The following is a 17586-nucleotide window of genomic DNA, read 5'->3' as shown; positions in this document are numbered from 1 at the left end:
TACATTTAATGTTAACAGTTGACTTGCGCAGTACTCGTATTAGCACGTGACCAATTCTATAAAACTCGAGAATGGTAGTCTTCCTCTGCTAATACTTGCATCATCTCTACTTATTTCTCGCCTCTGACGCTACCGTCTCTATCGCTTCATCTTGGCGTTGACGTGGTGGAGAAAGCGTAAACTAGCTGCAGTAACCGCCATTCATCGTAAAATGAAGATGGAGAGTTTGCAGCAGAAAATGTCGAAATTAGTTACTTTGCCAATGATCATTACTGTTACATTGCTGCTAGTCATTTTCTTCTTCTGCTCCACGCTAAGTTTCCGAAACAGCCGCAATGCAGCTGTTGTCCTCGTTTCGAGCTCTAATGATACTAATAGGTTTCTTCAATCCGCTGTCGTTCCCGTGGTTCAGTTACACAGTATTGCTTCCGTCTCCAGCTCGTCTCTGGTATGTACCACCTTTGAAATTTGAATTCAATTTATTCTTTGATACGTTTGTTGTTCGGTTACGCAAATTTTCAACTGTCTTGAGCTTTTCAAATAACTAACGAGTCGAAGCGTGAGTGAAACAGGTCTTATATTTTCTATTTTTCTTCGTTGACTTTTTATTGAAAATTCATATATGAGACGGTTTTTTGCATAAGTTTATTGTAAAATCTTTCAATATATATTATGTTTAATAGTATTATACTGTATCATCTTAAAATGCAGTATTGTCTCGTAAAAGACGTATTCATTCTTCGTTGACATAAAAATTAATGTAAAGCGTTGCTATCGTTGTTTGCGACCGATAAATTCTACACGATTCATGTTTATAATAAATTTTCGACAAGCATTATGTAAATGGTTTTACATGTTTATAACATCCTACTTTCGTTATGCTTCTACTTCTTTTAATTCGTTTTAATGTATAAGACGGTTTTACATGTTCTGAATCATCAAAAACGCAAGAAAGTGAAGAGAAGTAAAAGGGGAGAGGTAGAAGAAGGAATGGCGAGAGCAAGAGCAGCAATAAGAAAAGCCGCGGTTTGGGATTCAGGCAACCGATCATTAAGCTTCGATAATGTTGATTCCAACTCCTTCGTCTATCGGAACCCCCACGCCTTTTACCAGTAATTTAACTTTCCTTTCTCTCCATCTATTTGATTATTCTCTACTTCTCTCATATTATTTTTTTAAAATGCAGGACCGTTTAAGTAAAAGAAAAAAAAATTAACTTTCGTGAATGTCCATACCTTGACATTGGCCTGCCCATCTATTTCAGGAGTTACTTAGAAATGGAGCGTAGGCTGAAAGTGTATGTATACGATGAAGGAGAGCTGCCAATTATGCACGACGGTCCTTGCAAGAACCTTTACACAATCGAGGGCAGATTTATCCATGAGATCGAGCATGGGCCGAGTAAATTTCGAACCAGAGACCCAAGTCATGCCCATGTTTACTTCATGCCCTTCAGTGTTACAAGGATGGTCAAGTACCTTTATAACCCTGGGAGTTACAATGTCACCCCTCTCAGACAGTTTACCTCGGATTATGTTGACGTCATTTCCACCAAGTATCCGTTCTGGAATACAACACAGGGCTCTGATCATTTCATGCTCGCTTGTCATGATTGGGTATGAACCCTCTTTTGCTCGAAATTTTACTGTGCCTATAATCCGCCACAGTATCTGGCTACCCGCTAATTGTACAAGAATTTCAGTTGGTCGTACCCCGACCTGGCGAAGCTGACCCGAGATCCGAAAATGACCCGAAATGCATCACCCGAAAGTGACCCAAGAGACCCGAAGTGACCCAACCCGGAAAATAACCCGACCCAAAGTGACCCAATTTAAGTGACCCAAAATGACCCGATTGACCCAAGATTACCCAAAATGACTTAATTAAGGCAAAATCATGACCCAGATTGACCCGACCCAACAATAACCCGACCCAAAAGTGACCTGATAAATTATTAACCCGAAAATGACCCGATCCAATGTGACCCGACGCGAGCCTAACCCGAATGACCCATTTGCCAGGCCTAGTCGTACCAGTGGTTTGCTAAAGAAATGTTCAAAAATAGCTGATAGTTAACCTTTTTGCAGGGTAGTTATGCATCCGAGGGTAATTCGAACCTGTACAATAAATCAATCAGGGCGCTCTGCAATGCCAATTCTTCTGAGGGGTTCAACCCACAAAAGGATGTAAGCTTACCAGAAATCTACCTCTATGATGGCAACATTTCTCCTAAACTGTTATCAGTCCCCCCATCTACCACTCCCCGCCCAAAACTCGCTTTCTTCGCAGGTGGGCTTCATGGACCAATTCGCCAAATTCTACTTGAACATTGGAAGAACCGCGACCCAGAAATTCAAGTCCATGAGTACCTTCCTAAAGGAATAGACTACTACAGTATGATGCTTCAGTCTAAGTTTTGCCTCTGTCCTAGTGGCTATGAAGTGGCTAGCCCGCGAGTTGTCGAGGCCGTTTATGCAGAATGTGTACCGGTAATATTGTCAGAAAACTATGTTTTGCCCTTCAGTGATGTCCTTAAATGGGAGGCGTTTTCTATACAAGTGGAAGTTGAAGAAATACCGAGACTAAAAGAGATTTTAACAGCGGTTTCAGATGAGAATTACGCAAGTTTGATTAAAGGAATTCGAGCTGTTAGAAGGCATTTTGTTCTGAATAGACCTGCAAAAAAGTTCGATGCGTTTCATATGATCCTTCACTCAGTTTGGCTCAGAAGGTTAAATCTGAAACTTGAGTAAATATTTCTCCTATATCTTGTAGATTCATAGGTAATACCAAATCATAGACGGAGTTTTAACACCGTTTTCACCTACACACAATAGATAGTTCAGAAAGAGTACACAAGTGTTTACTTAGTTGAATCAATTTCCTGTACTTGGTCCGAAATTTTCATCACCGAGCGCCTCAAGTTTTTACATTACCCAGCGCCTCAATGACTTGACGTGTATGGGGCAGAGTACAGAACACAGATTGTTCCCCATTCTAGGCGGTTAAAGGATGAGCATATTGAACATTTCTTTGACAGTTCTAAACTTCTAATGGCCACCCTTTCCGGACATCTGACATCACACACGTTTTAAACAAAAACGGAAAAAAAAAAATACCAATGAATTTAACACAAAAGGATGAAAATAAGTTTACGCCGCAGGTGTTTGTGTCAGAAATCAAAACTTACTAGTGCAAGGGCAACAGAACGATGTAACACAGTAACAAGAAGCTTGCAAAAATTTCCGAAGCCTTTTGATATAACCTTGTGATGTAAAATAGACGAACCAAATTATAGTTCGCAACTGCTAATATTGTTTGGGACTCCGCCTCTGCTCCCATACATATTCAAATACAAAATCCAGCTCCACATTTTTACCATATTGGCACTATTTAGTATTTACCCTTTATAGAGTTCTCTCAAATTTCCAGCAGTCAATTCGAGTAATAACTAAGGCATAAAAGTATGACCCTCAAAACAAAACTGAAGAGAAGCCTTCCGAGATCAACCAATTTGCCCCAAAAACGAGAGCCAGGCACGAAAACTGAAAACCCCAAGATTTCTAAGAAGGATTAAACCAGGGCCCCACCGCACCATTCGCATGGCCATTGTTGTGCATTCCAGAACCATTATTGATAAGATTATGAGGCAAAGCCATTGATGCTGGGGGTAGTGATACGTGTGGCAGAGAATTTGGATAAAATCCATGTGGAAGAGCGTGTGAGCTAACAAGAGGAGTACCAGAAGGTGGACCCTTGCGTTGGTGTTGTAGGGCATGAATCTGACGTAGTCCATCTTCATGGATACGAGCCAAGGTCTCGAGCTCCTTCATTGAAAGGGCTTCCAAGCCAGCACCATATAGAGGAGCATGTCGGGACATTTCTTCCTGAAGTGAACCCTCGAGTGTATGGATATATTGCTGCATTGGAAATGAAGAAATTAGTCATTCCAAATAGTAGTTTTTCTGCCAGCAACACCAACGCTGAAAAATTTCATTTCAGAGCCTTCGAAGGCAAATCTTATGTAATTATGTAATCTTAATTCTAAAGAAATTACTTCCCACAAATTCATGAGAAATGACCAGCGTTCGGTTCGACCATATAAAAATTCATGGGATATTCTCTCATGTACCCCTGAACTTTTTCATTTTCTAAGGTGTACCATTCTTTTCTTGCAAAAAAACTTTGACCGTCAATAATTTTTAGCTACAAGTTCAGAATACAATAAACTTTTTTTTCAAATTGACCGTCTTTAAGAGGTCTTCAGTTTGAAAAAGAATTCACCGACATCTCAACTCGTAGTCGGGAATTATGGTCGGTCAAAGTTTATTCGTTAAAAAAACTTTGACCAACCATAACTACACGCTACGAGTTCAAAAAGCGGTGAATTTTTTTTCAAATTCAAGGCCTTGACGAGATAATTGGTTTGAAAAAAAAAATACTAAACTCGTAACAGAGAATTATTATCGGTCAAAGTTTTTTTGTGAAAAACGAGGGGTACACCTTAGAAAACGAAAAAGTTTAGAGGTACACGAGAGAATATCCCAAAATTCATTTCATGTACATATCCAATTACCTTCCGTTCTCTTTTTTGCATGAATTGCAAATTCATGAGCATAGACAGTTCAGATTTTACAGAAAGCATAATGACAACCAACAGCCTTATTTTTCCATGGTTACTTCCAATTCCTTATTCCCATGGTTTTCAAAGGTAACCAAACAATCACTTAAATTGCTAATTTCTTATTTCCCTCTAATTCTCTGATCGTAACACTTTCACTTCAGGCGATATCATTGCATTCTCCCCATTTTTTTTTGAGAAAATAAACTTGTGAACTGACAAGAGTGCCCCTAAACAGAAATAACAACTTGGGAAAAGGTGTTGTGTTAGGGGAGGGTAATTTCACAAATCATAAAAATTCAGTGAATTGCCCAAACACAAATCATCAAGGTGTTGTGCCCCTTAATACTTTCTATGGTAATTTCCCCAAACACAAATCATAAAAATTCAGTGAATTGCCCAGCAAAACAACTATCAACAGATTTCAGACTTTTGTACCTAAAAAGACACAGATGAGGTCACACTGTGGAGTAAATTCTCTTTTGCCCAGCACTTTAATTAAAATCGAACCCCTAAAGAATACATTCATGAACATCTGCCACCAAGCTCGACACTGTGTCTTGCAATTTACACAATTCGTCGTTATTTGTTTAAGCATAACAATCCCTCCAAGTGATCATGATAAACATCCAAAAGCTAACACATGCGTGGTATTAAATCTCGATACAACAATTGATCTGGGAATCAGTCATGCCAGCCTAACATCGGTTTACGTGTCATAAATTCAGCACAAGCCACCATGTGATCATGATAGTCTTCATGACTTGGTTTGTGTCAGGACAAGATTTAAAAACATGAACAGAGGCAGCCCAATTTATTGATTCAACAATCTACCAATGTTAATGCTATTCGGTCTATGCAAAAATAGTGAACAGCAGCCCGCCTGTTCGATTATCAATATCGTTGCCAGATGCTACAGATGTGATTTCAATTTTAGATTCTTGTGAATACAGGTTTCTTTTTCCATGTTGAACTTAAACTAGTGGTTCTTCCCCTAGTCATAAAACTAATGAGAATTCGTATGTTTAGTTCTCAAAACTTGATCTTTAGTTTATAGATAACTGATTAGAGTTCTGCTATCAACCTTCTCTTTCCAACCTTCTACCACCTTCTCCTCTGACATAAACATAAACAATTATATTATTCTGGTAAATTTTACCAGCCATCCAAGAGGTAAATTCCCTTTGTCCCATTCATTTGTTTACCTTTGACTAAAATACCCCTCACAACGAATATAAAAGGTAAACAAATGATTGGGACGGAAGGAGTACTATTTTATGCATATGTGAGAGGAGAAGGTTGGAAAGAAGATTGACGGGGAGAAGGCACATAATTGCTCTAACTGATTGTGAATTCTGAAATAAGGTACAGACAACTACTACAAAGTAGTAAATGGTTTTAAAGACAGTTACTAATTAATCATTTAGGTCAATAGATATATACCTGACAAGCCTCCAACTTCGACTCCATCCCATCGATGTAAGCTTCACATCGAGCAACTTGCTCTTCCTTTTCTCGCTTCTCCCCTTCAGTTTGCCCAACTGTCTTAGTTAGCCTTCGCACTTCATCCTCTAAAGACTTCCTAATCTCCTCTCTTGTCACATTCTCTGTAGCATTTCGTTTCAACTCTTCATCAAATCGTTTCCTAGCAGCTTCTGCATTCTTTAATCTCTCAGCAAGCACATTTTTCTCCTTCATTATTTTCTGGTGATTACAAAAGTAACGGTTATAAGAGACCACAAGTGATAACAAGAAAGCAATATACTATTTTACTCATGGCAGGAAAGGATGAGCACGACACTCAAAATGATAACATCCAGACTAAAATAAAAAATTGATCCTATGCCAAATATATTCACATAAGCTATCAAATCAACCCAGCGCCCCTGCCAGGATATACAATCCACCAATTGGGTGTCGGCACAGAAATAGCTACAGAAACACCTTGATCCTTGGCATGCTCAAATAAGTGCTGACATTATTCCTTAAATAAATGAAAATTAGTCACATCGATATTACTTGTTCACATCTGTAGACACGCTCTGCTCCTAAGTTTTTCTTCATATTGTTAAGGCCATTTTGTTGAAGGGAGGGGGTATTGCCCCACTTAAAAAAAAAAGGCAATGCACTAAACAGGTTCGGCTACTCCTAGGTCTCATTTACAGACAACTCAATACACTATTTCAAGACACTTGAGGCATTTAAGTATTTAGAAAATGGTTCAAGCACAACAGTTTCACCATAATGTCAGGGCCTGATGTAGAACGGTTTACCAAAAATTGTTTGATCTTCTGTCATTACTCATGTCAGATAGTAGCTATTGATATCAATTGATCTTTATTAACAGAGATAATAGCCTACAGCAACATTATAAAAATGAATCTCATTTTCAGTGCCAAAATAAAAAGGCAGCATCACACCTTCAATTCATCACGTTTCCGAGTCTTCAACTGAGCTAGCTGTACCTCAGCATCATGTAGACGATCTTGCAGTGACCTTTTTTCAGCTGTTAGTTTTGCAGTCTCCTCACCTCGCTCAGCACGAAGCCATTCAAGTTGCCTTTCAATTTCCTGTAATTGTTCAGCAAGTTCCTTCTTTTCACGAGCAAATCGGTCCACTTCTGTCTTCATATCAGACTGGCATTTTTATGGAATAGGTATATCATAAACTAGAGAATGTTGACTCAAATAATTTAAAAAACAATACCAAACAGATAATTGACCTAAGCAAATGTACCTTAAGACGACTATTTATAGACTCTGTGTCGACCAACTTTTGTGATACAAGAGCCTTCTCTTCAACCAATTTAGAAACCTCAGCTTTTTGTTCTTCACGAAGCCTGATAATTTCATCTTCACTAGCACATAACTGATGCCAAAGGGCTGCACGATCCACATTTGCTAGCTCCACAGCCTCCCGCATCATGCTCAATACAGGTCTAATGATTTCTTGCTCTTCACTAAGAAGAAGTACCAGAATTTCCATATGAAAATCTAATTCTTGTGTATTATCTGTACAGCTAGTTGCACGATCTACCAGACGCTTCAAAAGCCTCCCACGACAAGAATCATCAGCATACCATTTAAACAATATAGTATAAAGTAGATTAACAAAACCCCTAACACGAGGATCTGCTGAAAGTGCCAATGTCTCAGCTAGACCAAGAAGCATAGTAAAGTCATCATGAATAGCTCTAAGCTGATCGCTGACCTCTCCCTGTACAGCAGTATCTGTATGCTGCACTGCTTCAGCATCAAAGCTCGCATTATTACAGGCAGTTCTCTGAGTATGTCGTCTCTCCAAGACCATCGCTACACAAGGAGCCAAAATAGCCCCACGAGATACAGCTTTCTCAAAGGTTTGTGAAGCATCAACGGCAAGGCAAGGTATGGACAACATTTCCATGAGCAGGTAGATATCAGAAAAATGATGACTACCACAAAATGAATGTTCATTGACCACATTTAAGATTTCAGAAGGGGGACCATTTTCACCAAAAAAGAAAACCCCATCAGACAATGAAGAACAGTTTACACCACAATCATCATCTGAATCAATATCCCTCAGTATAGCTTCTGAAGCATCTGCCCAATTATGTACAGTCCTAGTCAAAAAATCAAGGACACAAGGAGACACCTCCGGACCCAATTGCTTTAGCCTTACGCGTACAGATCTAACCTACAGATAGGAGAAAGCATACACGGATATATACAAAAACCAATTATTAAGCATATCATGTAAGTAAAAGGCCAGGAAAAGTTATAAATGAAGATGATACTTACTGCTTCAGGAAGATGTTGGCACTGAGTTGCGGCCTTGAATATGAAATTGATTGTTGCGGCCAGTGGTTCATCATTTGAGTCCGCTAGAAGAGCAACAGACTGAAATAAAACACCTTCCCAGACTTCACTGCTGCACTCCAATTGACTTAAAGCACCGAACACCTATGATAGATTAAAATATGAGAAGCTATACATGTAAGAAAGTGTCTACTAAGTAAAGTATAATCTGCCACAATTAAAGAACTACAGCATTCTAAGACTGGTGTCTTACAGGTATCCTTAATGCCGGTTCAGCATCGGCCTTCTGAAGTCTACCAAGAAGAGCAGCAGCTGCAAGAGGATGCTCTGAAGGCTCAACTAATTTCGGAACTAGAGCAACAAGATCAGGCTGTAAATGCTTAGGCGCTTTATCCATAACAAGAGTAATCTTTTGTGCTGATTGAGGTCTTCGTCTTGGCTCTGGGCAGCCTTGTGGGACAACTCCATCCAGAGCTCGTAAAGAGTTCACTATTAACCCTAACAATTCCTCAGATTGCTCTGGCCATTTAGTCTAGAGAAAAAAGAGGCAAAGAAATCAAATAGATGGCCATCAACCTCTGATTGAAACAGTGTGGTAAGCAACAGATATTAGTCCTGCCCGTTCACAATGATTTTTGAGTTTGATTAGCGCAACACTTAAGAAATATATTGTTAAGAAAATATAGGATCTGATAGGGGGATTATTGAAACGAAGTTCGGTAAGTGGGATTATTATAATCATATAAATGCCAATAATGGATACAGATGGCCTTTTAATGGCATTTCAGGTAATATTGGAATCTTCATCTGGATTTGGACAATAGTCATTTCAAATACAAGAAAAAGGAAAGAAATGGTGGAAATTCAATGTGAATTAGCCACACAAGAAAAAATAGAAAAATCCTTGTGTATAGGACAGAGTACCTTTGAGCGAAGAGAAGCTTCTTCAGACAATCCTTCAGCAAAAGTCTCAGGTGAGCAGGTTGGCTGTCCAGGAACAACTTGTTCAAGCACTTGAGTGTCACTTGTACGTGTGCTTACCTTCATGCTTTGAACAGCCACACTGACACTCTCGCTGACCTCAGTATCAAGTCTCTCAAATAAAGGATGTTTGATTTGCTCAGTCGCTCCATTCTCCGTCTCTAGCTGCAGGGAAGAAGTACTTGCACTACACTCCTGAGAAGCCTTTGAGGTTGCATCATATACATCATCGTTAGAACTTGGTTCCGAAGGCTGACAACACTCGACCATTATGTCCAAAAGTAAATCAATAATTGCTTGTTGCAATACTTTCACTCCCATCAACAAATTCATCAAACTAGGAGATGACTCATCAGACTTAGAAGTCTTCTTCCCATCACTAGTACCAGAAAGCTTAGTGGGAAGGAGCAAGCGCTTCACTTTGGCCGGATCATCAAGATAAACGCGCAGTCCAGTCAGAAAGCCAGCTATAGCACCCGCATCCATTAAAAGCTTTTCTCTTAAAGTGACCTGTGGTTGTGAAGGATTATCTCCATAGCTTAGATGGAACCCTGCTTGCGACAATAGATTTCTAAAAATGTCCTCTTCATCACCACTAATTCCCTCACTATCTTCAGAGTCCATAAGTTCATCAGGATCAGTTGTCAAGGCATCTTGGTCATCTTCAGATGCAAGAAACTGACAACAATGAAGCAGGACAATTTCAAGACGATATACGAATGTAATTCAGATAAATTTACAGCAATAATTGGACAGCAAAGCAAAGTACGACTGTTATCTGCTTAATAGTTTGTCAGGCCCCCACTTACACAGAGGAAGATCAAACGTATTTATTATCTCCAAAATCTAATTACTTTTACAGCCTTTTCAGCACAAGGTATGCATTGCAACGAGTGAGAATCTTAAATGACAACTAAGCACTAAATTAACATGAAGTAAGATTACAACTTAATAGCATGCAAATGCAAAAACGTTTTCGCCTTATTTGGTAACAAATGATAAAAGCAGCACACAATAAACTGAAAATTTATTTAATGTAACTAAAAAACTCAACCATAAATTTGACAAAACTTAGCATGGTGACCAAGAGTCACGCCTTTTTTTTACTGCCATAGAATAAGTATCCTATAAGTTCTAGGCTGAGTTGCTCAGTTGCTAAAAGTAAAAACCATTAACCTTTAAATCTACTGTAATGCACATCTATCACTCCCTTCTACGGGAAATATCCTACTCACAGATTCATGGTATATTATTGGAAGAGAAAGCATTACAGATTGAATAGACCTTAAATGGAAAAAGGATCCTCTCTATTTCCTTTTTGTCCATTTCCTCTCACAGGAATTATTATATTATATATTCTACTTGCACTCGTTTACCTTTTTCATTCCCAAGTAAATTTACAACCATCAGATCGGGCCCAAAGTTAATCCGGGCCATTGAAAAGGTAATGGACCTCCATTTGACCATTGCTAAGAAATGGAGGGGATCCTTACTCCCTTAAATGGCTCACATATTTGGATATTTCATATTTGTCATAGCACACCATTTTTGTTTGCTGCTGTCAAATAGAAGGCTACAGAAAATTTGAAAACAAGGACTTCGGTCCAGTTTTCTTATCTAAGAGATCCTCGAAATCAATGGAATTTAATGAAGAAAGCAACTCCTCTAAATCATGGTGTAGCATATTAGACAACTTGGAATCAGAATCAATCAGAATCACCAAGTGGACTCAAACCCAAATAAAGCAAAAAAAAAAAAAAAAGACTATATTCATCAAAGACAGTACTGTAGGCTACACAAGAAGTCCATAACAATAAATCACAAAGCCATACAAGAACAACATTACAAAGACACTCAAGGGCTCCCACAAATGACGGGGTAAGGGGGTCAAATGTGCGCAGCCTCATCAGTGTGTTAATAGCACAAGGAGACTATTTCCTGATGACACATAATGAAAACGGCATGGAGAATTGCACATCAAATGAATGCTACTTCATTTAATTGCATCATAATCTAGAACCACAATATTACCAAGTCTATGACTTCATTAAAAATGGAAACCATAAAGGCATACTACAAACCAAAAATAGTAGAGGCTGTCGAGATGAGACAGATAAGTGCCTCAAGTTCTCAACTTAAGCCGCAAGATCCTTAAAAATCAACTGCAGTTATTTCAGTGAAAGATTACAAAAGTAAGTATGTCATTGTTTGCTATGTATTACAAATTCTGCACATTCATTCGTGTCACAAGAATATATGTTTCCTGGTTTACTCTGTGGTTATTAGTTATAAGGATGTATGCCTTAAGACTTAGGAGTTGGGACCTACAATCACCTTACCACCGGTGTGTGGCGATTCGGTTATAGTTTTAATGTTTCAGAAAAGAATCACAGACGTCTAGCTAGTAAACTTAGGGAAGAATTTGCTTACAAATCACGTACCCACCTACTATATTTCCTCCGAGTAGATCATTATGCTACACATTTTGATGAAACCTGAAAAATTATACAGCAGAAAATAGCTCCAAGTGGAGCTAGTGTGCTATTTCTGTTATTTCCATTTCCATCCTGAGATGAGGCACGTGTTGGGTAGGGATAACACTGACCAATCTCCACCTATAGCTCTTCATGCTTGTCTACTAGTATCTTTTATTGCTTCGAGATTCCTCTACCACAGGTGAGGTTAAAAACTATCGCTTTCATTGCTTCAAGATCCCCCAACCCCCGGTGAAGCGAAAAACAAAGGAAGGATTTCAGCAAACAAATATCAAAATTTGTGCACGGGACAAGACAACAAGAAACATTCTCTAGATGCCTACTAACCTCCAAGTCAGAGAACTCAAACCAAGGACAGCAGTCCAATATTTCACAAACAAAAACGACTGTATCTCGCAAGATGAACCCAGCTTCTGGTTCTAGCACATCAGAGACCTTCATGAACTGGAGAACAGAATTGTTCCAAGTCTTTGTGCAAATGGAGGACTCCTTCCAAACAGTCTTGGCGGGATTTTTCTGATTCACCACCGCCATCTTATATCTCACCCAAAAGTTCTTATCTGGATCAGTTCCAGCTGATTGATCACTCTCCAAATATATACATATTGTGTCAAAGGACTCGTAAACTCCTGTACCAAGAAAGGTAAGGCATCAGTAAAAAACCATTATACAACGAAGCTGCGACCATGAATAAGGTAAGAGAATGTTAAAGAACATACACCTACCAATGCGTAGCTCACAACCACCAGCCTGGAAGAATTTGCTGAAGATTTTTCGAGTTTCCATAATTTCCTTAAATGACAAGAAGTTTTCGACTTTCCATGTGAAAGAACTCTTCTTTCCCCCATCAATCTCGGCATTACTTTCAGAGAAGTCCTCCATTATTGAGGTTTCCTTTAAAATTAGTACTTCGGCTGAGAAAATAACACTATCCTGGACAAGGAACCCCGAGTCTTGATCAAAGAGGCTAGTCAGTGTAACAAATTCACGCCATCCCCAATCCTTGGCTGCTTTGGAGTAGCGGTTTTGTGATTCTTTTGTCACAGACTTCTCCTCAAGTTTCTGGTTCAGTACGGACAATTTATGGCTAACAAAGCAACTCCAATCACTGGAAGTATTTCGGGAGTCCGTAACCTCGAGAAACACAGAGAGGTGACATGGAGGCTGAGACTGCCCTGGTAGAATAAGAAAATAAGGTATTGTCGGAAAAGTAACAAAAAAACATTTGAAAATAAGGTAGAGCTTATCCTCCAAGGAACACAAATCAATTTTCGGAGAAAGCCAGTAATATCCACTTAGCTCATCAAACAGAGTTACAACAATAACAACATTAACCCCCAATGCAGTATCCCAGTGTGCATGAATAGCATGTCAGCATATGTCAATAGGGATTTGATGTATGCAGCGTTACCTAATACCTCTATTCGAAAACACAAACAGATTGTTTCCTGTATAAGCATAACCTAGGATTGAACAATCAGTTGCTACCACAAAATATAAGAAGTGCAACCACTTTAACGAGTCACTTTCTTTTATTTTATCATAGATTCCAAAGCCACATAGTTCTGAGTTGCTAGACTTCATAGGAAATGGAAATGGAAATGGAAATGGAACTGGCAATCTCATAAAAAAGAGGCAAATTAATGGAAAAAATAGAGCTTCTGCATACCTCTGGGATAAACAATGAGGCGGCAATCCCGGTTGCCAATCTGAAACCTCCTGCTCTTAATGCACAATCCAGTAATCTTACGCTTTTTGAGAAGGTCCTTCAACCGAGTGAAATTATCGATCCTCCAAGTGAATTTCCCACTGTGGGCATCAAATTTCTTCGGACCACCAATCCCCGACCTTACCCCAGGAAGAGCCCCATTCTTCGAAAAATTACTAGACTCCTTAATCACATGAAACGACGTACTAAAAACCGCTGTATCATCCACCAAAAATCCAGCCTCCTCCCCAACAAAATCCGACATCTTCATATAATCATTCCACCCCAAACTCGTATTATCCCCACTCTTATTATCCGCAGCAAACCTCCCATAGGAATCCCTCTGCATATGATTCAACCCTTGCCTCTGATTCAACACCGATATCCTAAACAAACACCAACAACTCCTATCCAACCCTAACACTCCCGTTGATGACCCCGTCCCACCACTCACCTTCTCCGTATCCTTACTCTCCAAACACATAGACAAATAATCCACCCCATTCACCGTACTCTGATACACACTAATCCTCAAATTACACTCTCCTGCCTGAAACCCCGGACTCATTATCTTCTGCGTCTTAATCATATCCTTAAACAAACTAAAATTATGCACCTTCCACGAAAACTTCCCACTCAATACCTCCACATTACTACTACCTACAATCTCACCACTACTCCCACTCCCATTCCCGTTCCCATTCCCGCTACTACTACTACTACTATTACTATTACTATTCCCGTTGCTGCTACTATTGACAGTAATATCCTTAGTAAAACAAACAGTCTCATTCAAAATCAAAATATCAGCAACAATCAAAACCGAGTCAGAATTAAAAAAGAAACCGGCTTTCGGATCAAGAACGATATTAGACGGCGTAAAATCACACCAACCATGAGATTTCTTCTTCCCTGAAAACCTATGCCAAGAATCTCTAACAACAGTTTTAGAATCATCAACAAAATTAACAAGCGAAAGACGGTAACTTGCAAAACAATCCCATTTACTAGAATTACTGGGGTCCACAACCTGAAGATAAACGGAAATATAACCAGGTAATGCCTGTGAGTCACCTTTAGGGTAAACTAGCAAACGACAGTCATAACCTCCGACTTCGAAATACTTACTCCATAGCGCACGTGCTTTGAGCTTCGGGAAGTGTGCGACTGTCCATCGGCACGTGACCGCGTGTGCGCCACGTGTTTCGATGGAGATTGATTCTTGGCCGATTGTTGTGGAGGATGATGTGGAGGTTGTGGGGTCGTCGGATGATGTCATTGCTGATGACGGCGGTTCGGAAGGTGGTGACGTGGTTGTGGTGGGGGATGATGTGGTTGTGGTGGTGGGGTCGGATGATGATGACGTGGATGATGATGATTGGTTGTTGTTGTGGTGGTGGTGGCCGTGGTGGTGCTTCATTTTTGTTATGTTTTTTGTTTGTTTGTTTAGCTTAGGTTTAGGTTTTCTTGTTATTTTACTTCCGCTTTTTCCTCTTTTCTTTCTTTCTATTTCTACAATTTCTACCTATGTTGTTTCTTCAATTCTACCATTTCCCTTTCTCTTTTCCTTTTCAAATGTGAGATTATTTTTTGTTGTTGTATCTAGAACAATCCGTCTCATTATAGACGGATATTATCTGTAATTGTTTAAAGTTGTAGACGGATAATGACTCTCTCACAAAATGTAAGTAAGAGGGTAGGTAAGTGGGGGTATCTATTTCGCACCTACCTGCATTATTCACTCTCATTTTATGTGAGGTACACTATCCGAATGTCTTTGAGAATTTGTGTATTTAGAAATAGAAAAATTTATTGTATCACTTGTTTTTAGACTTAAAATTGAATAAATCGATTAATGAAAGTATGTGAGAAGATAAGGGTAGAAAGGTTGGAGTAAGGAGTTGAATAATGGGATGAATCGGGAATTAGGGTGCATCATACTTCATTAGTCCTTAATAAAATTGACCTAATCCAAATGATACAACCCAAATAACATAACATGTACCTAATTCGACGATTAAAAATGAAAAAGTGAGATTGACATGTAACCTGAATGTTTATTATTTCACTGATCATTATCTCTTAACTTAATTGACTCAAATAAATCAGAACGCAAAGTAAGTCGGCCCGATCTAACCTTAAATTTTGCAAATCCGAAACTGACGGGATCTGAACTGTCCCAACCCAGTTGACCCGTTTTCATGCATGATGCCCCATTTCTATGAGTTCAAAAATAAGGTATAGTGAGTTAGTTATTTTTACCATGGATTCATGTTTTTTTTATGTAGAAGGATTAATAGCATTCTGTGATTTTTTTGCTCTGTTTGACAAATAGTAGAAATAGATTCATGATAGCGGATAACGTTAGTAGAATACGGTTAGCAGATTTCAATAGCAGGTTTGACTATCAAACAACTCATCAAAATTAGAAAATTGTGTTTGGTAAATAGGAGATTTTAAGATAACTAGAATGATTTCATGAATAAATTCAATATTCTAATGCAATATGCTGCTATTATCAAAAACAATTGATTCTGACCAATATGCTATCAGAATACGTCGTTTACCAAACACATGAAAATAGTAGATTGCTTGGTCAAACTATTAATTAGGCCGGAATCTACTAATTTCGCTCAATATGTTATTTACCAAATAGGGTCTTTATGTTTATGTTATGGGTTATGGATTCACTTTATGAATATCATTACCAGGTGATATTTTGTTGTTGTTACTAGTTTTATACTCGTGCAAATTGCACGGGGTTGTCGTGTAGGGTTGAGAAGTAGGTTTGTTAATAGGAGATGCTCTTTCATGGTAGTATTAATTTTGGAATTCTAGAATTACAGAAAAAAAAATCTCAAAATTATAAGAGTTAACAAAAGTAGACAAATTGCAAAGAAATAAGTACAACAAAAAACTGTTACGGGGTACAATCATAAGTGAATTAAACTATAGCGTCTCAAAAACTTCTTTATACACTACGTTGTTTGTTCTATTGGACACGCGTTTATCATTATCGCAAATCAGAACCTTCAATCCCTTTTTGCTTGTCACTCTTGAAATAGCGACATAGAGCTGACCGTGCGTAAACACCGACCTTGGAAGATAAAGCCCAACATGTGCTAGTGTCTGTCCTTGGCTCTTATTTATCGTCATTGCAAAACATACCGCAACAGGGAATTGTCTTTCAAATCGCATCAGGAAACTTACGGAATCGGATGGAGTAAGTGTAATACGGGCAATATGCACTTTATCGCCCTTATGACTACCCGATAAAACTGTTGCTCTAATCACACGTGATCCCAAATCTGTCACTATCAGTCGAGTGCCATTGCACAATCCGCGAGATTGGTCAATGTTTCGAAGAAGCATAACTATAGCACCAACCTTCAGCTTTAATTCGTGATTTGGAAGCCCCGAGCACTTAATATAGTTAAGAAATTATGTGGTGTACAAATCACGGACCCCAATATTACTCTCATCTTTACTAACCTCGTCTGAGCTGAAGTAAATTTTCTCTGTTGCGTCTATTCGAGATAATACATAGTCATTAACCAAATCAACGATCTCATGTGTAGGTGCAAGGATGGCCCTCTCCTGAAGATACTCGGGATTTGATAGTTGATTCTTGAGGGATGGGTAAATGGCATCTACAATCGAAGCGATAGGATCTCCAGTGTGCTGAATCAAAATGTCATTCGGCAACTCTAATTCAACTTCCCCATCATTCGGATCTCCAGCTTCCCCGTCTCCAACTTTTAGTATCCATTCTGAAAACTCTTTTATCTGAGCAAGTTCGGAACACGAATCTCCGCCTCGAAGGCGCATGTTTTTTTGTCAATTTCAGCACCTTGTATGAATAAAAAAATATGTAATTTATGAGGTTATATAGAGTAAATAAATTTTTAACCGTTACATATAGAAAAGTTAATTCAAAACGTGCATTTTTTTTTCGTACCTTGCAAGCAGACCACAAATTTG

The 17586-nt window shown here is 38.8% G+C and overlaps 3 protein-coding genes across 3 annotated transcripts; 1 reads left to right on the top strand and 2 right to left on the bottom strand.

The window, feature by feature from the left end:
* The first annotated feature begins 957 nt into the window (after positions 1–957).
* Positions 958–2849, top strand: LOC141612291 (putative glycosyltransferase At5g25310). The gene is made up of 3 exons (XM_074431029.1): positions 958–1112; positions 1265–1616; positions 2088–2849. Exons 1-3 carry the CDS (start codon positions 991–993, stop codon positions 2751–2753), a joined length of 1140 nt encoding a protein of 379 aa, XP_074287130.1. The 5' UTR covers positions 958–990; the 3' UTR covers positions 2754–2849.
* A 384-nt stretch (positions 2850–3233) lies between these two features.
* On the bottom strand, positions 3234–15224 carry LOC141612288 (uncharacterized). Its single transcript, XM_074431027.1, has 10 exons — positions 13567–15224; positions 12623–13072; positions 12225–12526; positions 9346–10080; positions 8675–8953; positions 8404–8565; positions 7358–8299; positions 7042–7257; positions 6065–6325; positions 3234–3920 (listed from the first exon to the last, which is right to left on the bottom strand). The coding sequence occupies exons 1-10, from the start codon at positions 15023–15025 to the stop codon at positions 3564–3566; spliced, it is 5163 nt and encodes a 1720-aa protein (XP_074287128.1). The 5' UTR covers positions 15026–15224; the 3' UTR covers positions 3234–3563.
* A 1822-nt stretch (positions 15225–17046) lies between these two features.
* Positions 17047–17433, bottom strand: LOC141614651 (uncharacterized). Its single transcript, XM_074433397.1, has one exon. It carries the CDS (start codon positions 17431–17433, stop codon positions 17047–17049), a length of 387 nt encoding a protein of 128 aa, XP_074289498.1.
* Positions 17434–17586: the final 153 nt, after the last annotated feature.

The sequence above is a fragment of the Silene latifolia genome, chromosome 11 (assembly GCF_048544455.1).
Source record: "Silene latifolia isolate original U9 population chromosome 11, ASM4854445v1, whole genome shotgun sequence".
Lineage (NCBI taxonomy): Eukaryota > Viridiplantae > Streptophyta > Magnoliopsida > Caryophyllales > Caryophyllaceae > Silene > Silene latifolia.
This window is presented reverse-complemented; position numbering and strand designations above follow the sequence as displayed.